Consider the following 25,053-nt stretch of genomic DNA (forward strand, 5'->3'; position numbering starts at 1 on the left):
AAACCAACAAAACAATAACAAAGAGCAGGGCGACCAGTTCACACAAGTTTCTGCATATTTAGGGTTACCAGTTGTTCAAATTAAAAATTAACCCCGTTAGTTTGCATGAGTAATCGTTCAAACGAACGGGGGTCCACGGTATAAAAACTGCTTTTAAAAACCCAATAATCAATTCCGCGTGTTTGACACTTAAATAGACGAATTTGGGTAATTTTAACCGAACATTAAGTAGATTTTACTCAATAGCTGGTTAAAAAGCATTACATTATTTTGGGTAATTTTAACCGAACAGTAAGTAAATTTAACCTAATGAATGGTTTATAAGCTTCAACTCAATGGTAAGTATTTTGAACTGAACATTAAGTAAATTTTACTCAATAGACAGTTCAGATGAACAAACTCAACATTAAATAACTTTAACTCAAAATTGTATTTGAAAGCCTTTACCTAATATTAGGTATATTGAAAATACCCAAAATTGGCTTCCTGCACGCATGATACGAATTGGGTTGAAGGAACTTAATATTGGGTACTTTCAGTTTTCCGTGTAAATAGAAGAAAAGATTTTGACATTCCATCTGACGTGTACGGCGTGCGGTGCGGTGAATGTAAGCTCCGCCCCCTGTAGTGATAAAGTTTCATACACGAATATAAGGTTTTACTAATGTTGGGTAAAAATAACATTTTCAGAATGAAGCTACAGAGGGTGTATCACAAAGAAAAACGTACTGTAGGGTGATTTATTAAAATTGGACAGGTGTTACGCGTACGCTATTTTGGGCATTTAAATTAGATCGTGCCATAAATGTCCTAAACAGAGTATGCGTAATGCCTGTCCAAAATATAGAAATCATCCTATGTTGCTATAATTATGTGAATTCACATTATAGAGATTGCTGACATTTACCGCACGCACACTTCGCCGCGTATACGTATACGTGGCAAGGGGTCGGACACTCAGCACATAGTGCCCCGGCACTGCAGAGATATCAAATAACGGCACACCTCTAAAGCCTTATAAAAATAACATTTATAGGGCTTTACACACCTCCGGTTCAATTTTACATATATGAAATGGGAGCACTGCCAGTTGTCAAAATCATCTCGCACGGTTGCCAGATCTATCAGATTTTAACGAATTTAACAAATCTTGCAGTTCGGCACTTTTGGTACAGCATCGGCACAGCTCGGTTCGTTTCAAGTCGCCTAACATAAAAACGGCTGTGCCGAGTGACCGACCCCTTGATACGTGGTTTGTTTGCATTGGCAATTTTTTATTCGAGGCGAAAATTTTTTCCCGATGCACAAAAACCACTAATACTGTCGCGCATCCCAGTAAACCATTTGGTTTATATATCTCGATTGCAACTAAGATATACGAAATCATATCTGAACGAAAAAGTTATATTTCACGCCATATAAGAACATATATGTACCAAAGTGGAGGCGATATACGTGCGAAAATTTTGACAATTATTTGTAATTCTATTTTGCGTAGTTTTTATAACACGCAACTAAATACTCCTGAATATATGATTAAGATATAATCAAATATTGCAATCGTCTATACTACTTTATAATTCACAGTCATGAATTGTATCTGAAGACACGCACGACTGCAAAACAACTTATTGTTCACTTCGATTTGACATACTCTAATCGTTATACAATTCCAATGTGAAATTGACATGAAAACGATTTAATGTGAACTTTCTATTACGATTTTGTGTTATCTGGGATTAGCCATCCTTATAGAGCTTGCTAAGTCCAGTGCAAAAAGCTACAAAAACTTGTCGTTTTTCACTCAAACGAATGTTTTTTTTATTGGGGTATAACTGGGGGAAAACAAAAACAAACCTGTAAAATCAATGTATAAAATCTAACAACAGCAACATCGCGCGTCGATGTGTGCGTACGGTAAACGTCAGCAACCTTAATAAATATCTTACGTGATTTTACCAGCGGGGTAGTGTGGCTGCCAAATCACATACATTGTCCATGTCCCACTCATCGGTTTTGGTACCTTTGGTACTGGGACCTACTTAACGGTTGATTCGTTTTAAAACAACTGAAACTAATTAGAAAGCAGTTAAACACAGCTTTTTAGTTATAGTTTAACTATTATTAGCTGTTATTTTCGATACGCTGGCTGGTTCCAAATTATCGCCATCCATGGATGTTTAGTCCGCATAATTTTGACAATTTCACACCCCTGGCCGCACGTCGATTACTACGGTTTTCAACTGCAACAGCAATACAGCAATAATTCGCTAATTGAAGGTTTCTTTAATTGGGTGGTACATTAGTTGTTGGGCAGTGCTCTAACTAAAAAGTATTTGAATGGCAAAATTCTATCGAATTTTCGAGTTTAGAAATTTCAACTATCAGTCGGGCGAATTAGCGAATCACGATTCGATAGTTGGAGTGTAGTCGTGATTGGGGTTCAACGAATTCAGGCATCAGGGAAAATAATCTGGAACAATTCAGGTTCAACTGCAAAGCTCAATATTGTGCATTTAGATAACTATTCTAGATAGAATATAACAAAAGGGCGAATGTTGCAAATGTAAACAAAACGGGTGAGACTTATTTTTTGCTGGACCAGCATAGGAAAATCAACCCTCACTCGGTTTGTTTACGCTTGCGACATTCGCCCTTTTGTTAATTCTTCAATTCTTATTAGGTTGCTGTTAAACTGGCAATTTTACGAACTTCCGACGTCAGTTTTCTATTTTCTAGCAACATTGCTGCTAAGCTTTCGAAAACCGCAGTTTATTGTCAAAGAATTATGAAACCAAAATTGTGTTTAAATGCTCAAACTGATAGTACGATAATGATTGTTAACATCATGGCGTCACATTGTGAATTGACTCTGTAAGTCCGCAATGAAAATCCAGACTATCCTCTCGTAAGTTGGCTGAACTGTCTAAAATCTATCTGTCTAAAAATGTATCAGCGGAAGTCGTGCTTACTATGGGCTTCACAAGCAACTGCGGTCGAGCAGACTAAGTCCCCGTACAAAGTGCACCCTGTACAAGACGCTTATTAGACCGGTTGTTCTCTACGGGCATGAAACATGGACAATGCTCGAGGAGGACCTGCGAGTGCTCGGAGTTTTCGAACGACGAGTGCTAAGAACGATCTTCGGCGGCGTACAGGAGAACGGAGTATGGAGGCGGAGGATGAACCATGAACTCGCACAGCTCTATGGCGAACCCAGTATCCAGAAGGTGGCTAAAGCTGGACGGATGCGATGGGCAGGGCATGTTGCAAGAATGCCGGACAACTGCCCTGCAAAGATGGTGTTCGCCTCAAATCCGGTAGGAACAAGACGACCAGGAGCGCAGCGAGCAAGATGGTTAGACCAGGTGGAGCGAGATCTGGCGGAGAGTACTCGGTGTCCGAGGAATTGGAGAGCGGTAGCCCTCAACCGAGTTACATGGAGAAATTTTGTTCAACAGGCTTTGTCTTAGGACGGCAAGCCACCTAAGTAAGTGTTATGGATGGTAAAACGTACATCAAGGCCGTTTTCGGAAAAAAACCTGAACAAGAATTTTATACTATAGGTTCGATTAACAGTGACCGGAGTGAATAGTGACGTTTTCATCACTTCTGGAACCATGAACCAAGAAATACATCAGAAGAAGGGAGTTTAAAATGCATGCTGTTGCAGTTGATATTCGACCAAATAGAGGTACAACTGCAATGACGTCACTGCAAGTAACAAGAAAATGCTAATCTAAATAATTAAATCATATAGTGTATATCAACCATTGCTGTCTTCGTTAAAATTATCCATGAAACTGAGTACTTCGAGATAGTTGTTCATTAAGTTCAGGATTCACATAGCAAATTTTTATTCTTTCCTTCCTAATTGAGTAGTAAATAGAGCGGGAATTTCGTTCGGATTTGCAAAAATAAAATGCGGCTGGATCTGAGTTCTGAAAGATGTACACATATATTTTCTGCTTCTGTTTGACTTTTGTACATAAGAGAGAGTGTATTGTTTCCTGCTCAATTCGTGTCTCTGTGTGTATTTATGTGTTTGGATGTGCGTAATGTGTAAGTGTTGTTTTGGTTTTCCATGTATGTGCATGCGTTTGTATATAAGTGAGTACGTGTCTGTTTTACACATGGGAAGTACATTTAGTATCACCAAAAAGTATTTCTTTTATAATGAGGCAAAAGTTGTGCTTCGGTATAATGGGTCACATATTTTCGAAGATTTGTTTTCCAGTGCTTTTCACGGGTATTGTAAGCCAATTTTTCAATGATAGGAAAATATCTTGAACGAGCTTGGTAGATGTGAGTTGCAAGTCACATTATTGGACAGCTTTGCTTTTGGTTTATGGCACACAGTTTGCACAGATTTACCATGTGTTCTGCTTGCTACAGAAAATTTTGCATAATTGTAATCTAACTTAGGCCAAAATCGCAAGCGTAAAGAGTCGTTTCTGTTCGGTTCTTATTCGTTTTTTATTTTTACGGCCTTTCTGGTCCAGAATTGTCAGGTGTCGTCCGGCATTCTAGAAACTGTTATGGACTCGGTGCTATTTTGCTTGACTTATTTCCAGAATGATGGACGATATTTGACATTGGTGCTGGTGTTTTACAGACGAGAGCTTTAAGTTGCTAGGTTTTTTGATGTAGATTAAACCTTTCTCTTTTTTTTAAATTTGGTTTTCGTCGAATGGAAATATTTGTTATTTTTACTGATAGCTTCGCTGCGTTGGTTTTCTGTTAGTTCCTTTTAATTACTCACGTATGTTGATTGTTTTACTGTTTCACCGCTGCGTAATATTTGTTTTCGTTGGAAACGTTATAAAGTTTCAGTCAAGACCTTATTTTTGTGTAAAACTTAAAAATGATATTGAAGTTTTAAAATTTGAATATTTTTGTGTTATATTATTTAACCATAACTTCTTCAGGGCATCTTTCTCCTTTTTTGCAGTTGTTTTGTATTATATAACATGCACTATCAAGTTGCTAAGTTTATATGTGGTATATGCTTAACATACGATAAGTAAATGCCTCAGCCAATATGATATTTTTGATCGGTTTGTTCAAAGACCTAGACTTATTAGATAATTCCTATTAATCTAAGGTTCTTTTTAATTTTAAAGATTTTTTTTATTAGTATAACGATATGTTTCTTTGCATAAGAACCGATTATATCAGTATAATATCTGTGACTCTTCATTATTCAGATAATCCTTTAGCTGGGGGTGAGAGATCCAAATATTTTATTGATAATATTTTACATTGGTGGTTGCTTTTTTAGCTAAGTAATAGAAAGATTAGAAAAAATTGGACTGGAAAAACATTCAGAAAGTTTTTTTCTTCGCTGAGCTTCATCAATTCTCGACATACATATAAGGCTAATGATATGTAATAACGTTCGCATCGTTGCGTTGGCATTGGATCAACTATGAAGTACTGCAACCTGTCATCTAAAACCGATCTTTCACAATATGTTCTGTTGACGGAGGAGATCGCAATCAAATATTGAACATAAGTTGAACTTGATATTGGAATCAATTCTGAAAACTTCTGTCAATCTGGTACTGAAAACAAGTATCATGCTTTTTTGGGATTGTATTTTCGTAGCGATGGACGGTAAAAAGTTAAATCTCAGCATGATATAAGATTAGTCAAAGGCTTTGACTCAAAGCATGGTCATTAAATTTCCACACTAAAATCTACCAGATGAATCTGCTCTGGAATGCTTAAGATATAATTAAATTAACGGGTGGACAATATTTTCAACCCTTCGTCTCTATTCGTATTAGATAGCACATTTTCGTGTTTATCAATAAATTCTCAATTTTGTTCTTTACTCTGGAAGCAGAAGAGGGTTTACCTAAAATAAATATCATATCTGATTTAGACGGTTTATTTAAAATGCAAAATGCTGAAAACAAGTGAAAAATTTATATCCATTCTGTTACGTTCACCCGTCGACTATTTGCTTATATTTTAGTGGTTACGCGGTTGCTTATCAATTAATTAAAAATAATGTTTTATTAAATGCAAGGACAATAAGGACATTGATTGATATGTATTAGTTCATTTTAGTGTTGTGTTGGTTTTGTTATCGTTATCATATATGTTTTCTTAATTATGTTACCACATTGAGTGAATGCGTTCAGAAAACATTATCAGTAGTATGTAAATATATGCTTCTGTGTCTAGTTTGCTTATTTGGTTGCAAACAGCTATTGATATTTCTGTTGCTTTGTCATTAAATTTGTTAGTTCAGCGTAACATGCCACTCTGTGAGTTTTTTTTTGTTTGTTCGAATAATTCTGTCATTAATAGGAGCTCTCCATTTCATAATATGCTTGTTGTCAGTATGTGCACTATTTTGTAATGTGAATACCGGTTTGTAACAAAAACGGAAAACCCATCCAAAATTAAACCCTCTGTACATAAGTAACTACTATTATTTTGATTATGTCATTTGGTTACTGATGTTGCATGCTACTACTAGGCTAGGTATAGCATTCGTCTCACACTTGACACCTCATTTACATGCTGTTTAGTGTTTGTTGTAAATGATTCGTTTTTCGCCCGCTGTATGTTCGATTTCGTGTTTCACCTAAAAAGACAGAAAGAGAAAAAGAAGCTTTTTATGATAAGAAATTAATATGTAATTATTATCTTTGGGTTATTACATTTTTAAATAACTATTATGTGGTTATCTTTATAAGGATAACCTGCAAGAATTTTAGAGCATGGTGGTAGGAAAATTGACAGTGCATTAGTAAATAGCCAGTAGAACTGTGGACCTATGTTGCTTCCTTGCGGTACATCAAAGATGCTGCAGAAAAGGTTGGAGAAGTTCTATCCGCTTTTCATGCTCAATGTATGATATAGTACCAGGGAACCAAAAATCACGAATATACAACAGGCAATGATATTGTCCCTACTTCAAATTATATGATGACAATACATGATGAAAGTTTGTCACTATTGAATGAAAGTTAGGACAACAAAAAGATATCGTAGCTGTATATCATGAATACAGATGTTTCATGACAACCATACTGTTGCTTGCGAAACAAACACACTCGATATCGATGTAGTCCGCAAACCCTAGGAGCATGCGAGATTTCGTAATGATGCCACCGCTTCTCCTGCACGCCTGCCCTTCGAATAGCACCTTACAGTGCAATGTTGAATAGCAAATTCGATAGCCCGTCGCCATGCTTCAAACCATCTAACGTCACAAACGATTCCGATGTCTCACTCACTATTTTGACGCTTGAACTTGAACCATCAAGGCCAGCACGTATCAGCTTGATCAGTTTTGTTGGAATACCATGTTTAAGCCTAATCCGTCACAGCTCATTTTGTTTAATTGAATCATACGCCGCCTTGAAGCCTTTAAACAAATGGTGAGTCTGCAAGTGGAATTCCCGAAATTTATTGAGGATTTGTCACAATGTGATCATTTGGTCCGCGCCTTTCTCGAAAAACAGCACTGGTGTTTGCTAACTAAGGTTTCCTGCGACGGCCTCAGTCTATGAAACAGGATGAAGAGAATGTTGTTCTTCGTCAGTATAACGTGATGGATTGCACAATACAGGTGTTTCAGCTCTCTAGCTGCGTTTTTAACCTCGTCTAAAGTTGGTGGATCCTCAGCTTGTCCATCATCTTCAGTCGTAATCCTATTTATGTTGACAGCTCCATCTTGTTTAGTTGGAGGCCACCTGCGATCTTTCAGTAACCAGATTTTTCTTCTTGTTATTGCACATAACAGGACTTTGTACGGTCCAGTTCCTGATTCCATTGATCGTTTTGAAGAAACTTTTCGTGTTGTGCTTCTTGAACCAATTCTCCGCTTCCGTAAAAACGCGATGCCAGTGCTGGTGTTTCTTACGATGGTGAAGTCTTTTTGGCAGCTCTAGCACACGCTATGTCCGAAGGTACTTATTATTATTTAACTTTCATGCACCTCGGATTTTTCTTTACAGGATGTTAGTATTGGTCAAAACAATTAATTTACAAAAGGTCTTAAAATATTCTATCTAGGGTTTTTTACAAAATTCAATTTTCAAGATTATATAGGGGTCATTCCCTCTCTAATGATTATATCCGTTGTAATCGATCACCTCCGATTTCAACCAAATTTGGTATAATTGCTTATTTTGACCCCATATTTAATTTCCCAAAGTATTGTACGGTTTGATCAATTCCCCAGGCGCTTTCTCTTTATGTCTCCAAATCGGCTACCCACAGTAAAAGTTAATCCCCCGTCGTCGGCATAACGCAATCAGAATGTTCGTTTGTGTCAGACAGAGTCCGACCGACTTCTTCCATGTACATGTAGTGGTTGTTTTTTTTAGTATTGAATCATACGATAGCGCGGTTGCTATAGTGACTGCCAGTCAATTTACTGTTTTGCAGTCATTTGTTGTTGCAAATGGTAGAGGAAACTGGATCGTAAGGAAAATGTAAAAAAATTATCGGAACGCATTCGTTCTGCCGTACAATCGGAGGTATGACTGAGCGAACTGCTGGTGGCGTTATGCTTGGCGTTTGTATTGCACCACTAAACGGACGGCGTGAATCTGAATGCGCGGTGGTGTGCTTGCCGTAACGGGTGGCAACTAAAATTTTGGAATTTTTTTCTCAAGCTGTCAAAAAAAGACAGAGATACATGAAGAAGATTTGATTTACCGAAATTAAAGATACATTATCCATTGTTGAAAAAAATTAGTGTACGTTTGAAAACGGTCCGTAATCGGCTGTACGGCGAAGCTTTCGTTTGACGTCGAAACAGGAGCGTTGTACGGCCTTCATGTCAACTTTGCGAAAGCATCTCTTGATTCTACCGATTGGTAGAATTGGTAGGATTGGTACTGTTTGCAATTCGTGGTTCTCCAGTTATTTTTGTACACAAAGGAACTCAAAATCCTGAAGAAATCTTCGATTGGGCGCACTGAGACAGATTTTTCGGGTCGTGGTTCTTGGGTAAAAATGGGATCGAGTGGGTATTCAGGAACGATTGTGTTTTTTGGCGTAATGCGATGATGCTCTATCCGGCCAAAACACGTATTGTCCATCTGCATGATGCTTTTATAGAAACGGGATCAAAATTTTGTTCAAACATTCGTCTGGTGCATCTTAATTGATAGCTTAATTGAACCAGAGGGCTTGTTGTTGAAGAAACAAGAAAGAGAAAGATATCCTTTTGCGTCCATCATTTTGGGTGGTCTTCCGCTATTTTGCTTGCGAATAGTTGTTGGGCATCTTAGCACATGGTAAACAGTCGAAGTTGCAACATATTTGTTTTTTAAATGTTGTACCGTATACTTTTTTTCGACATTTCTGTTGCAGTTCGTACAAGTGTACAACGCGCTCCCGAAATGCTTCTTGTTTCGATGCCATTTTTAGCAAAACTGGGCAAGCAGAAACAAAACAAAAAATATTAACAGAAAGAGGAGAGAGAGCTAACACATACATACTCTCATTTCACTCTGAGCTCGTTTGTTGTTGAGCATAAGGGCCGCGAAAAAATTTCAAAATTTTAGTTGCCACCCGTTAGTAAAAAAGGATCGGTTAAAGCCCTGCCCAACATTTCGTGCGCATAAACAATTATCAATTCTTAGAATACTCTGCAGCAACTTCTTCCTCTAGCATACAGGTACAGGTTGCCCTCTATTATGAATGTTGCGGCTCGTGCATTGGCAGGGTTTAATACTGTAGGGTTTTTATACTTGCATGGATTTACACTGAAAATTCGAAGCAACACTCGAGCCGTGTTGCGAAACATGCTTTTTGAAAAATGAGTGGTTTTTGAATGGACGATGGAATTAACGCGAGTGTCTCGTCTGCCTGTCTGTGAATTTACTTTAAAATTTCTAACCAATATTGTAGCGTACCATCCGCCTCCTTCAAAACACATTCTTATACATTACTTTTGCATTAGGTAAAAGCGTATTTCTACGAAACTGGACATTTTTGCTTATCAATTGTTCTATTTTCAAGTCAAATTTTCTCCACACTCGACTTATTTAGACAGTGTAGGGAAGTTGCTTAACAGAAAAACACTGTTTAGTTCATCACCTGCGCTCCAGCTTTGTATATCGCATTTGTTAAAGTAAAATTTGATGAAGTCAAACAATCTCATTACGGTGATTGAACAGCAATAGTGGATAAACCGTGCACAACTTTTATCTAATCCCAGAACTTACCTGATCGGCGGCCACGGTACCAATGCACAGCAGAGGGTCCTTGAAGTAAGAGCAGACCTACCGCAAAATAACAATATTAATAAAAATTGATTTTTTTTTGTGTTTCGCGAAAAGGCGAACGAACGCTGTTTAGTGATTGGGGCTTGGAACGGAAAGCCGACGTACCTTGCGGGGCACTTGCCGATGTCTTCTTTGCACCTGGCAGCAAAGTCCTCTGCTCGAACGTGTTTGTAAGAGATGGAAAAGAAAGAAAAAAGTGATTTAGCATTTTAGGAACATTGCCAATTTAGGAGCATCCATTAGGTGTCATTTTTCTTCTCATCTATTTTATATCCAGTCATTTTTTTTGCATAATATCTCATTATACATATTTAGTCCAATTTTAGACCGTTCGAAAGCGGAAATAGGTCAAGTTCATGGTGCGAAAGCAGCAGCAGCAGTCAGGTTTAACATATTTACGTTCAACTCATCATTTTGGTTTACACATGAATGTTGTAATGTGTAGAGCTTCTCGCTAGCAGTGTGAATAATTTTTTGAGAAGGGTGGAACATTTGCCGTTGAGAAGTTTGCCATGTTAGCAAAGCGGGAAACTTTTTTATGTTTGTTTATGGGGGTTGCTGCTCCCAACTTTGTCCGTAGGTAACTGTTAATCCAGTAGAGAATATAATCTAAACAAAAGTTTGCTGTACAGGAAATTTAGCACAACCCTTTTCACTTCAGTGGCGTAAATAGCTTTTCGCAGGGAGGAGGGATACGGTTATGCGGTGTACTAGGGGAAAAGTGTATAATGTGCCCCCCTAAGAATAAATGGATATATCTCCGTTATACTTCCCCAAATTAACGTTACAACTACGTGTATATGTTGGTACTTAAGCTGACAACCAATTGCAATTGTTTATTTCATTTAGTATTGTGGAATAAACATGCTAGGAATTATTTAATAAAAGCACCTAAATGTTGTGTTTCTCGTCTGCGCGGGGTAAAATGCCCCACCTGCGGTATAATATGCCCAATGCGGTAATTTGAGTATTTCTACCAGTGACAGACCAACTCTATTTTGTAGAAAGTAAAACTATTTTCTTTGTTTTGCAAAATATCGTTATTTTATGTAAAATAAACCTAGTTTCGGCCTTCTGGTGCACTTTTTCTTTTCTGCATGGGGCACATTATACCGCAGCTGTGCCGTTTTGTACCAGGTAGTTGAATTACCTAGAATTTGGACGCTGGTAATAAATTATTCCCACCACGGTTGCTCTACAATACTAATTGAATTAAATAATGGCAATTGGCTTCAAGTTAGATCTGTTTACCTATGTTTATAGCCACATTTGCAAGGGGGGGGGGGCAAATTGCACCACCGCAAGTGGGGCATATTGGCCTGCTTTTACTTATTTGAAAAAATATTAAATGCTAAAGCAAATCAAGCGTTTCATACCGTTATTATTAGCACGGATGTCATTTTGAAGTTCGCTTTACGCAATCGAATCGTAACAACCGGTTATTTACAGATTTTGACAAGAAAATAGCTTATGGAAATGACGCCAAAAGTTACATCGGAAGCTGCTCAAAAACAAATTTATTTTTGTTTTGTTTTTACAGCATGTGACAACTGTCATACTTGCATAGTAGGCTAGTTCCATCAAATACTATGGTTTCTGGGTGGTTTTGCATTTTAATTTCGCTTGTTTAGCGAAAAACGAAGGGGGGGCACATTGGCCACGGGGGGCACGTTATACACAATTCCCCTATATAGACGAGGATATGAGGGAGACCAGCAAATGTATGACCTTTTTTTGGCAAATTGTTGCTCTGCGTAGAGTGGGACTATTTCACTTACCGGGAGATATCACAATCGCTAGAGGTGATGCAATCCTCGGCGTACTGCTTGGCCAGCACGATGGGCGGACGACAAACGCTGGCCCCACTCAGGGTCGATATATCGCAAACTAGGCCCGACTCGCAGTCCGAATCTCGGCGACAGAGTTCACCGTATTTGCGTCCCAGTGTAATCATGCAGTGGCCAATAACTGAAAGAGGTGAAACTTGATAGATCAGAAAGAGAGAGAGAGGAAAGCAAGAAACGAGAAAAACAAAAATGGAAATCTCGGTTAGTGCGATCCTTATTGCTGAGTGTCCCAGGATGTCATTTCATTGACATTGTATGTTTTACGCATTGATGTACATACAGAATGGAGAGATGGAAATGGAACATCGACAAGAAAAGTTATGGACAGAGGTACGTATGTATATGCCCGAAGTAGGTAATGAAATGAATTGCACCGATCTTTGAAAGAACGAGGGTTTTTCACCTGGGACTAAATAGAGGAAAAGCCAGAACAACATACGTTATTGAGAAAACATATATGGATTCAGTAAAGAACTGATTTTAGTTGCCTCAGAAGAGCAGTTCAGCTGCATGTCCACATCTATTCAAATTATGTGCAGATTTTCTTTTAATAATTTGTAGCACAGAAATGTTTCAAAGCGTTTTCATACCAGCCAGTCAGCGATTTTGTGTCAGTCGGATATGAAAATGGTGTTGTAATCAGCGCACAGCTTGTTCATTTCTTGTGATTAAAATGCTTTTAGTATTTTAATAAACACTACAATCGTTAGAATCCGTAAATTTTTTTTATTTACTATGTAGTTTCTATATTGTCCTTCCGATAGTGAGATTCTTGTTTCTTCAAATATTTAATCACCATCCTTCTGCTTATTACTATTATTTTACGTACATATGTTCTGCAGTTTGCAGCTAATACAAGTGCAAGCCTGTTATCTGTGTTATGCTTCTAAATTTACAAGTGATACAAGGTGCTTCATACATTTTTTTTGGTTTCACTGAAGAGCCTAAGGCATATCGCGGATCAGATAAGTGGTTCAGAGTGCAGTGTGCATGCAATGGCTGTTAGTGCGCCGCTGGTGTCCGGGATGCTTGCTATAATTATAGACCCACGCATGTTGTGTCTGACCATCAAAACGCGAACATGTTGCTTCTTTTGATGTGACGGCGGCGCCGGTGGTGGCTGATTGATGGCTCTTTGATGGCGTTGAGCAGAGTATGAAGGAAAATATTTTTGTTTGAGTCCGTGTCGTGTTCGTGAAAAGTTCTCGGCACTTGACCTCCAGCGGCTTCGGTGGAGTTGAAATATTGATTATTTCCATGAAGAGCAGCTGACAAAAGTTTGACAGGCTTTTATACGATGAACAACCACACGCCTCCATACTATACAGTACGTACGGTGTATGCATAATAAACCAATTTACATAGGTGGGTTCATATCATTAGGCCGTATAAATAAAAGAGTTAGAGCAAACTCTTCCATAAGTTTTATACGGGAAAAGCAAAGTAAACTGTTTTACTAATACGGCCTATTGGGCTTATAGTAGATTTCATCTAATATCATCCAAATCTAATGTTATGTAATGTGTATTGGTAGTGCTTGGGACCTAAATAGGCCATACTACGCTGGTACTCCTGCGAGATAGTTAAGGTGACCTCAATTGTGATGAGCGAGATGAAGAAGTTGATGGTCGGTTAATGGCCGATCAACCCTAGAATATACCTATGGATTGATAATTAGGAGCCAAGTAGATAATATCGACGTCAGAACCTATCGTGACGCTAACGTCAACTTGGTCCCACTTCAGTGACAGTGATGGTTAAGATATGTCAAAACTGTGGCTTGTATACAGCATACACTATCGTGCATCTGTCAAAAGAATCAAAAGAGTGGTGTCATCACAATTTACCTCCTTTGATATCATCACAAGAATGGATTGCCTAATTAGCGAATTTCAATCTCTTGAATTACATTTCATGCATATCATGGAGTGCATGCTTATTAAAATTGAACGCAAAAAAGTCACACTTCGGAATCATTCAAGTAACTCTCACGGAAATTGTTCGTACCAGCGACGACGCCTTTTATAAATGCCTTCAAATTTAGTTTGTAAAAAAAGTAGACATTCGAAATGAGTTTGACATCTTTAAATGTTATATATAACATTTGCGAAAAATACAAGTCTTTAGATTTGGAAGCACTTGTTTTGATTTTAGGAGACATAGCAACCTTTATCATCCTGTACACTAAAGAATGTGTAACCATCTAAACATGTCTATGTTTTCCTTAAACTTTGAAAAACAGCTCAACTTGCGGTTTTTTGTTTTTCGCTTACAGCTTTTCCACAGCGAGAAAGTCAAAAGTGTGTCAACAGTGTTTTCTCCTGTCATGCCCGGCCTCCGCTCGCTGAGGCTGACTGCAGAGGCAAACTCGTCGACAATGGCAAATTGTTTCCGGCTGTTTCCCAGCGAAATGTTATTGTCTATTGTCGCTTTTCTTCTAGTAAGTTACTAAATGAAAAGACATGTCACTGCCTGAAAGTGGATCCAGGGCGTGCAAGAAAATTTATGCGTAGAAACAGGGTGGTCAGACTGATTTTTTAACAAAAATGGCGTGAGTGACCCGCCTGACTGTTGTAACAGCTAGTGCTCAGTCGGTCAATTTTGGTTACATGCAGAAAAATGATGATAGTTAGAATCAAAAATATCTGTTGTTAAGTTCAACTTGTATGATATTTTTGAGTCAAAAAAATATTTTTTAAACTGAATTCATACTTCGTTTGCTCCTACTAGATTGTTAATAAAGCCAAAAATATTTATTTTTGATTCTACAATTTTTTTTGATAGAAGCTGGCTGGTTTTAGAAACGACAAAGTTTATTGTTGAACTAGGTCAAACAGTTCGAATCAAAAAAATATATGGGTAAGCCGTGAATTTACAATATTTTTTGTTCAATTTATACAGAATCCTTTTGCATTTACAAATTATTTTTCTGCGTGTAGGCTTTTGTCAGAAATGTGCAAACCAAAGTAACCAAATAATGAAATGATTATGCCATTTGCAAAATCTCTTGATATATTTTATCCTGTCCTTCGCAAAGATTAAAGTGCATGAAAAGTCAACCTGGAAAATAGTCACACCAATGCGTTTTTGTCAGTGATGAAATCTTTGACTATAATCTGTTAGAATAAAATCACATCGCATTCTGGGCTGGTGATGGTCAGATAACCAAAAAAAAGACCCCACTGTAAATAGTCATTTACATGCATTTTTGTCAGTGCCAAAAGAGACAGCTTATTTATAGGAGTGTAAATTCACTATCGCACGCAAATTTTTATCTTAATTAACATATCTTAGAAAATATGTGTACACATGTAGTTATTAATTTCCTAATGTTGCTATTTTTAACGAAAATATTACAGAATTAGGAGCCATGCGCAGAATAAGGTGTGCTTACGGTAGAGAAATGGTTCGCAACTCTTTGGAACGGAGGATATTTTAAGATGTTTGAACATTTGTTTGAAATTGCAAGTTTGATGCCATTTTGATCTCCAAAATGGCGGATGGTAATTTAAGTAATTTTAGTTATTTTACAGGAAAACCTATACAATATGAACAGTGTTGAATAGCAATGATTGTCAGAGGTCAAAGAAAAAGGTCTGGGAGCACCGTTTGAAATGTTTAAACACAGTATTTATTTATGCGATTTGCGTGAGTGTAGTGTGTAGTGTTGCCGCCTTCCTGTTGTGTGCTAATCATGTCAATTGACAAGAGATAAGTACATTTTTAAAGTTAAAGTGCAACACCACTTCGCTAGTTCGATAAATTTAAGGCCGGATCGATAATCCGGCAGTCAAACTAATGTCAGTGGGAGTTTGAATTGTCGTGTTGTTTTCATCCAGATGTAAACACTCCTGGAATTTCCGAAAAGATTTATCGTAAATACGCAGTAAATTTGTTTTATGCTAAGTAATGCTTAATTTAATCAATAAAATACTTTCAAACACTTGGTCAGCTTTGAAATAAGTGCAAGAACATTCTATTGAGAAAAGTGATGAAAAAATGGAGGTCCTGCCAAAATTGAACGTAGTTATAGGGGCTGTTAGAAGCCGAAATTCAATGTTTTTACGGTGAAAGGAGATGGCAAAGCACTTTGAGATGCGGACGGTAAGCATGTTTTTCGTGCAATCAAATTTGTCCACAAGGTGTTGCAGTTCAATGTAGTCGGAACCCATTTTAATTACTTTAAAGATTTTTACATCGTCGGCATAAAGGGATCGACAACCTGGTGGCAGAAGAACTGACGGTTCGTTTATAAAAAGAGAAAAGAGCAAATTGAAATTGAAAGAAATTGTATGGCATTTCATGCAAAATACCGGAAATATGTTGAATGGCCCTTTGGTACCTATCTTGGATATCAAAATTGCGTAAAACATCAATTTTCGACTTCTAACAGTGAGCCCCGTTCTAAAACAAGTCTTTATTACAAGTATTTCATACAAATTATTGAAAATAGTCCCTATGCTGGATTTCAAAATGGCGTTATCGTATAGGTTTTCATGTAAAATATTCAAAATATGTTGAATAGCCATCACATCAAACGTTGACTTTTAACCTCTGACAGTCTTTCCCATTCCAAAAAAGTCTTGGGTATAAAGGTCTATAATACTTGACCCTTCTTTATCGACGGACTTCGCAGCCGGTTTTATACTACAGGACAATCACGGAGCTAGTACAACGATCCTGTTGACTCTAGCAGTATCACCTAGCCGAAATTCGAACATACGACGACTGGCTTGTTAAACTACTATCCCAAGCAGCACTTGCAACAGCTTCCATGTTGCTATTAAATCTTATTTAAATTGCAAAGAACTTCGCCGATCACAGTATTGAAATACATAACAAATGAGCAACTTTATGTTATAAATACGTTGGATTCAGGTTATCTGATACCAGGGATGGTTTGATCACTTTGACTCAATTTTGATTCATTTGACACTACCGTCTCAGCCGAGCAAAATTTGACAAATTGGTGTATGGGATATTTGTAGATAATAACTAGATCTACAATTTTGCTGAACAAAGTGTTGCTGTAACTTTTGTAGTTACGGCGCTACAATGCTAGTACCTTTTTAGTGACTAAATGAACGTTCATTTAGTTACTAATGAGGTACTAGCATTGTAGCACCGTAACTACAAAAGATACAGCAACACTTTATTCAGCAAAATTGTAGAACTAGTTATTATCTACAAAGGTCCTATACATCAATTTGTCAAATTTTGCTCGGTCAAATGAAATCTGTCAAATGAATCAACATTGAGTCAAAGTGATCGAACCATCCCTGTCTGATACTTATACTGGCTGTCACAAGTATATTAGTGTATGTCAAGTAACATGAAACTTCATCGCAACATCGTGTTATTATAGTGCCATTGGTAAACAATAATGTTATATGATTGAAGTTTTTGTAGCGTCTTAGTAGAATACGAAACCTAAAATTAAAGAGAAGGAAACTTATCCAATTTAGGAATGGAAATGGAATGGAAATTCAAAAAGCGGAATTCCCGAAAGCGGCCAAAAAAATTTTCTTTCGTTTTTGTCTTTTTTTCGTAGATTTTTGCATGGAAATTAACAACGTATATATTAACAGCAAGAATAGATTTGGTTTTCACGTTTAAACTTAAAATAAAAATGCCTACAATTCATATTTTTTTTGCTCGATTAAAAAATTCTCTTTGTTTTTTTGACCCCCCCCCCTCCTACAGTGGCTCAGCACCGGAGGGACAAAAACTTTTTTAAATATTTGCAATGGCCTTAATTCTACTATCTATATTTTTTTCACGACAGATATGTATTTCGCCTACGACTTGCAGGCTTCCTCAGTGTCTGTTGTTCGAAAACAGTGTCGTTCTTTTACTGGTTTTATGACAAATTTCATAAAACCACTAATAAAACAATGAGCTCTACTAGACTACCTTCCGATCAAGTGGTGCCCTCTTCGGAAAGATTTTTTTACCAATCTAAGAAACAGGTTATAACCTCAAGTGGCCTTATCACGCTTTGATGAAACCAACAATAAAACCAATTATGCTTTGCGCTACTTGACACCCACCGTCATAATTTAATAGAGCTTTTTGCTTTGTTCTACAACGAAACTTGCTGCATAGAAAAGCTAATCAGCCAGCAAGCTTTGGTAACTTGAAAATTAATATCTGGAAGGAAAGTTAATATGTTACTGTCAGATCATCCTGGTTTATAGCGACCATAATAAAATATCCAATAGAATAAATAACAAATTTTCAGTATTTTCTGTAGTTGTGCAGCAAATGCGCATTAAATTTTATCGTGCGCATTGGTATAATAAATTAGTTAGTCAATCTCAATCACCAGCAAAATCATTTTATTGGTTCCTGTGGCATAAAAACTAATTGATAATAACCTCCTTTCTGAAACTCACATCCCATAATATAACCGGAGGTAATGTTTAATACCGCGATAAAACCTTTGTGGAATGCAAATAAAGCCAAGTGGTTTTAGAATTGTTACTTAGGTGTCTTTGTTTACTATATTGGAGTTGCTCTACAAGCAACTGCAGAAAGTCACTGTAGGAAAAATGTTAATCATTGTTGTAAAGAAATAGTGTATTAATCAATCGCTTGTAAGCATTTATTTCGCCTTTCTAGTCCCTGATCACAGTTTGAAATCTAATTTAACTTTTCAAAATGTTATTATTTTGCGCATTAAACGCCCTACGTTAAATAATGGGTTGATTGTGTTTTGATAGACGGAAAGAATGAAGTGAAAACAATTTCATGAACATTTTAAGGGGGGCCCTACTCTGGAAAGTCGGAAAAATCGCATTTTATTTTTTTGAATTTTCGAGACGCTTACACCTTCAGAAATATCATGCCAACAGGTTTTTTAATATCTGATCTCGTTGAAAACTTACGGCAAATATTATGGAGTCACCTCATGCGAAGTCCATTGCTGTACGAAACTTTGAACGCGTTTTCCCGAAAACCATTTTTTTTTAGCTACGGCGGTACGTGTATCTCAGAATCTAGAGGACCGATTTGGCTGAAATTTTTTTTCAGCATGTAAAAATGAATTATCTAAATTGTTACGTAGCCGTTTTTTGATATCTTAATTTTTCAAGTTTTTATGAGCTTTCTTTGGCGATTTTTGATGAGAAAACACCTTTCTTTTGGAAAAATTGCCGCAATTTTGGTAATTTTTCGAATTTTCAAAAACCGCTACGTAACAATTTAGATATTAACCTAAAGCTTCAAAATCATCCTTGAGATCCGTTCTACGACACTCCGTTGGTTTCCGGCACGTACTGCCAGCAAGGAACTATTTTCTAGAGGGCATTCACGCGCCCACCTGCCACCAGCATAATAATCACTATTCTGGTATCCAAACAATACAAAATATATCTTCAAATATACCTTGACCAATAACAAAAATACCCCAACACTTAATTATAATTCAAGCATCTGAATTTTTTTTACAAAAATCTTTTATTTTTCGGTCTTCTAGAGTAGGGTCCCCCCTTAAGTTATATGAACAGTTTAAGTTAATTTATGCAGCAAAACTGCTTTTTTTTCAGAAATCAATGACGCATGTTTGAACCTTAAGGCACTTTAAGCGGAAAGCGGATCCATGCAATCAACCGTCAAATCCTTTGCTTGCTATTCGTAATAATAGGTAGACATTTATTTTTATAATAATTTTATCTTCCCATGGCGGCCGTAAGCAGAAGAAAAATAAAGAAATTTACCATGTACGAATCGGTGCACGTTCCGCCCGATACAGCGTCCAGCTGGCCGTGACAGCATGAGCTCAGAATCAAAGGCATGCTTTCGGGGGAAAATAATAGCCTCTTCTCGTAGGAAGAGGCAAAAGTCTACGCCGCCTGTAGTCTGGTTTCCCTCATCCATTAAGCATGATAAATGGTAAAGGTGAAAAATATCGAAACAGAAAAAATCATCAAAGAAGCGTATAGCTAGCCTAGTTTGCCATCGATAGGATGCCTTCTTCGTAGACGCGTAGTGAGAAGCTGGGTATCTTACTACCGAGAAAAATTGTTTACTTTTGGAAAAGAATTCGAAGGAAAAATCCTTTTTCGCCCTTTTTCTCAGGTTGCATCTTTAAATACAGCTTCTAGGAAAATATAATGTAAACGAATAATTGAAGCCTGCGGCTTAGGCTGTGTAGGCTAACCGGCATAAAATTCGCTTGTTTCAGCTGTCTAAATATTTTTCAATGTAAACACTGAAGGCGAAATACGAGCTTTAATATTTCTTTTGAGGGCCGAGAAGGCGTACTGGACAGGTCAGATATAATAACATTTATCTAAAAATATATTTACGCTATGAACAATGATGTAACTTAGAGGTATCAGAATTGTAACTCAAATGGCATTTAGAAATTAAGGTATTTACAAATACATATCGTTTCTATGTTGGTGACAAACGAATGGATTCCAATTGAAAGATGATAAGATATTCAGACTATTGGATTTCCGTTTTTCGCTCGCAACATTTGTCGTATTTAATGTTAAATTCAGTTTTTGAAATAGTTTTCAATGTATGTTTTCAATACAGCTTTTTAAGGAGCAAAATAGTTCGTTCGGATAGTTCAAAAATCCATTAAAACTTTACTGTCCGTATCTGAATGTGTAGATTGTAGACTGGATCTACACGGAAAATGAACAAAAAACAAGTAAATACAACTCTGTCGAACGATATTATTTGTCCATAATTCTGAGCTCTTAAATGTAATGGCCTTTGGCAATCTAGGGTATAACTAGGTTCCTCGCTAATAGTTACAAAAATTCAATTCAATGGACAAAGTAGTTCAAATCCCTAACAAAAACAATATTTTTCCCAAGAAGGATTTATTTTACAGAACACTATGAGATTAACTAACTACATAACAATTTACAGAAACTGAAAATAAATTATGAGCAAAATAATACGAGTACAAACATTTGTACATACATCTGGCTAAGATTAGTGAAAGACACGTAGCCCGCGTGATTGAGTTGAGTCGGAAAATATATTTTTCACCGAGCATAACGTATGTCACGCCTAAGGCGTGGGAGTGGCCGCAGGCGTGTAATTTGCATGGTTAGTGTACGGGAATAGCCAATTGAAGCGGTACTGCGTATGTTCACTTTCATCGTTCATATGTGACGCGTACTTTTCTCTACGCAGTACACCCAGATCCTGGCATTATAGTAATACAAGGGCTAAATTTACATATTATTATGTCGTAGAAGTAGGTCGGTATGGAAAGCGTTATTTTTTTTTCGTCGCACTTTTGCGGTAGTCGGTAGGTAGGTATGTTACTGCATTCGCCTACTCGCTTTGAAACAGTATCGTAGGACTGTCATTCGTTGCGGTTGGCAATCTAGAACAACAATCAATTTTTACTGCGCCCGATGCTTGGAAACGAGTTTACTTGAGCCTTTGCCTTTTATTGCAGCCGAATTTGTAGCTTATTTTGTGATGCTATAATTTTCTGCACTGCAGGAAGAGCGCTCCTTTTTACAACAACAGTTTTGCGCTCTGTCATTCCGATAAAATCAGCAGCAGACAAGACTAGTTCTCAGGCATGAAAACAATACGATATCAAAAGGCCATGCAAGAGCACTTTAGGTGATATATGTCATTCTGGCAGAATGGAGCAGAAATTACACTGGCAGCATTCTCCTTCATTTCTACTTCATGTTATGATTTTTTTGTTCATGTTGGAAGATGCACTGTATAGGTATGCACAAAATACGCTGTTAGGGGGATTAAAATAACTCTTTGAGTGCACAGCCGTAAAAATGAGAAATTCTTTTTTTAGTTTGTGCATTGCTTTTCTTTTAGCGTGATAGCTCATAAATCGCATGGAGGTTTGCGTGTTACGAGCTCAGTTAATTTAATGTTTTCTTTTAGTTTTGAGTAGAGCCAATTATGTAGTTGGGAACTAGTCATAACTCTTGGGAAATTTTATTGTAAGCTTGAGTTATTCGTCTTCTATAGCACATCCTGCTTTTACAGCTTCATATGAAGGACAGGATAATTTCTTAAAAGATCTATACATTTGTGGTAAAGTTTAATTTTGCTGGATTTACTATATTGGGTAATGTTAGCCAATGTAATTAGGCTAGCTGTTAGATGACTCAATACAACACACAGGGATTGCAGCAAGTCCGATATGGGGTCCGATATGATTTTGTAATCAACTGCTTTGTGACATAAAGTTTTATACATAAACACTAGAGGGATTTATTTTGAGAACGGACGTCGAAAATTTTCACGTCCGATTTCTTAAATTTATTTTTCGAGAAAAATAACATTTCGCGTTTAAAATTAGTGTTTAGTTTTGGATAAAATAAAGTGATTGTGCACGTAGACTGTTATTCAGTTTTTCTGTGGAGAGTCGAACCGTCCTGCTGGTCGGTTTTGATAATGGATTCGGCGACACTTTTACCGATACTTGATATACTTGCTACCAGATAACCAGAGTGCTGATACGTGTAGTGTGGGAAGAATTTCAAAACCACGGTCAAAAATACTCAGCGGAATGGAATTAACATTGTACAAACCAAGCTTCTGGCAGGATCAGGAAACATGAAATCAGTGGGGAATAGATTTGACGACGAATCAAGATTTTGTTCTAAATAAGTAAATTCGAGGCTCCGAAGATAGCTGCATTTGGTATCGCATGGATAATTTAAGTATTTGCTTTCTTTTTTATTCATTCATTTAATTATTTATCAAGTTGTTTCAATTTGTTTTTAAGATTATTATACATATACTAAAATAATTTTGGTAGTTGGTTCATTTTTCAGTTGATCTATTTTCAGAGAGCGAAATAAGGCGCTATAAACTTGGCCAATTGCAGCTTGGCTTGTGGTTAATGCCATAAGTTCATCCCTGAGGATCCAAAGTATTAATTAAGAGCGACCAAAGGCGCTATAACCTAGGTTTTTACCAAGGGCAAGTAAGTAAATGTACTTGTTCCATCCCCGAGGGTCCGGAGTATTAATAAACCTTACTAGCCAAATACTCCCAACAAAAATCAAAACTTAATCAACTTAATTATTCATCAGAAGCGGTTGGTACGAGACGTCCCCGTTTCCTCTTCCCCTGTAGATTCCGAAATGTATCTATGTATGAATAACTTATTCACACAAGATTCATTTTAATGAATCGTCTCTGCGTCAATACTTCACAGTTGGCCTGGCCGATTTAACATTTGCGAAATATCTCGGATGTTTCGCAAATGTCAATACTGACAAGAATATAATTTGAATTACTTCTATGATTAGAAATAATTAAAATTATTTCCAGGAATCCTTTATTGTGGCTGTGTTGGTATTAATAAGTATAAGAATAAGAATAAGAATAAGAATAAGAATAAGAATAAGAATAAGAATAAGAATAAGAATAAGAATAAGAATAAGAATAAGAATAAGAATAAGAATAAGAATAAGAATAAGAATAAGAATAAGAATAAGAATAAGAATAAGAATAAGAATAAGAATAAGAATAAGAATAAGAATAAGAATAAGAATAAGAATAAGAATAAGAATAAGAATAAGAATAAGAATAAGAATAAGAATAAGAATAAGAATAAGAATAAGAATAAGAATAAGAATAAGAATAAGAATAAGAATAAGAATAAGAATAAGAATAAGAATAAGAATAAGAATAAGAATAAGAATAAGAATAAGAATAAGAATAAGAATAAGAATAAGAATAAGAATAAGAATAAGAATAAGAATAAGAATAAGAATAAGAATAAGAATAAGAATAAGAATAAGAATAAGAATAAGAATAAGAATAAGAATAAGAATAAGAATAAGAATAAGAATAAGAATAAGAATAAGAATAAGAATAAGAATAAGAATAAGAATAAGAATAAGAATAAGAATAAGAATAAGAATAAGAATAAGAATAAGAATAAGAATAAGAATAAGAATAAGAATAAGAATAAGAATAAGAATAAGAATAAGAATAAGAATAAGAATAAGAATAAGAATAAGAATAAGAATAAGAATAAGAATAAGAATAAGAATAAGAATAAGAATAAGAATAAGAATAAGAATAAGAATAAGAATAAGAATAAGAATAAGAATAAGAATAAGAATAAGAATAAGAATAAGAATAAGAATAAGAATAAGAATAAGAATAAGAATAAGAATAAGAATAAGAATAAGAATAAGAATAAGAATAAGAATAAGAATAAGAATAAGAATAAGAATAAGAATAAGAATAAGAATAAGAATAAGAATAAGAATAAGAATAAGAATAAGAATAAGAATAAGAATAAGAATAAGAATAAGAATAAGAATAAGAATAAGAATAAGAATAAGAATAAGAATAAGAATAAGAATAAGAATAAGAATAAGAATAAGAATAAGAATAAGAATAAGAATAAGAATAAGAATAAGAATAAGAATAAGAATAAGAATAAGAATAAGAATAAGAATAAGAATAAGAATAAGAATAAGAATAAGAATAAGAATAAGAATAAGAATAAGAATAAGAATAAGAATAAGAATAAGAATAAGAATAAGAATAAGAATAAGAATAAGAATAAGAATAAGAATAAGAATAAGAATAAGAATAAGAATAAGAATAAGAATAAGAATAAGAATAAGAATAAGAATAAGAATAAGAATAAGAATAAGAATAAGAATAAGAATAAGAATAAGAATAAGAATAAGAATAAGAATAAGAATAAGAATAAGAATAAGAATAAGAATAAGAATAAGAATAAGAATAAGAATAAGAATAAGAATAAGAATAAGAATAAGAATAAGAATAAGAATAAGAATAAACACTAGAGGGATTTATTTTGACAGATGATCGGAGGATGACTAAAAAATAAAGCGGGAGCAGCACTTCGACAAAGACCAAAATGGCATCCAGGCAGGCTTGGCATACACTTTTCGCTTCGATTTTGCTCTTTTGATTACTGCATCTCAGCTAAGCAAAATTTGAAAAAG

The 25,053-nt window shown here is 35.9% G+C and overlaps 1 protein-coding gene across 1 annotated transcript in view; it reads right to left on the reverse strand.

Annotated features, from left to right (window-relative positions):
• Positions 1 to 6,538: 6,538 nt before the first annotated feature.
• Positions 6,539 to 25,053, reverse strand: part of LOC128743028 (prohormone-3) — a 36,650-nt gene continuing 18,135 nt past the window's right edge. Inside the window, exons 4-7 of the mRNA XM_053839534.1 lie at positions 12,038 to 12,227; positions 10,365 to 10,413; positions 10,200 to 10,256; positions 6,539 to 6,598 (exon numbers count right to left, since the gene is read on the reverse strand). Coding sequence (XP_053695509.1) covers positions 6,539 to 6,598; positions 10,200 to 10,256; positions 10,365 to 10,413; positions 12,038 to 12,227 — 356 coding nt within the window. The remainder of the gene's footprint in view (positions 6,599 to 10,199; positions 10,257 to 10,364; positions 10,414 to 12,037; positions 12,228 to 25,053) is intronic.

The sequence above is a fragment of the Sabethes cyaneus genome, chromosome 3, assembly GCF_943734655.1.
Source record: "Sabethes cyaneus chromosome 3, idSabCyanKW18_F2, whole genome shotgun sequence".
NCBI classification, from domain to species: Eukaryota; Metazoa; Arthropoda; class Insecta; order Diptera; family Culicidae; genus Sabethes; species Sabethes cyaneus.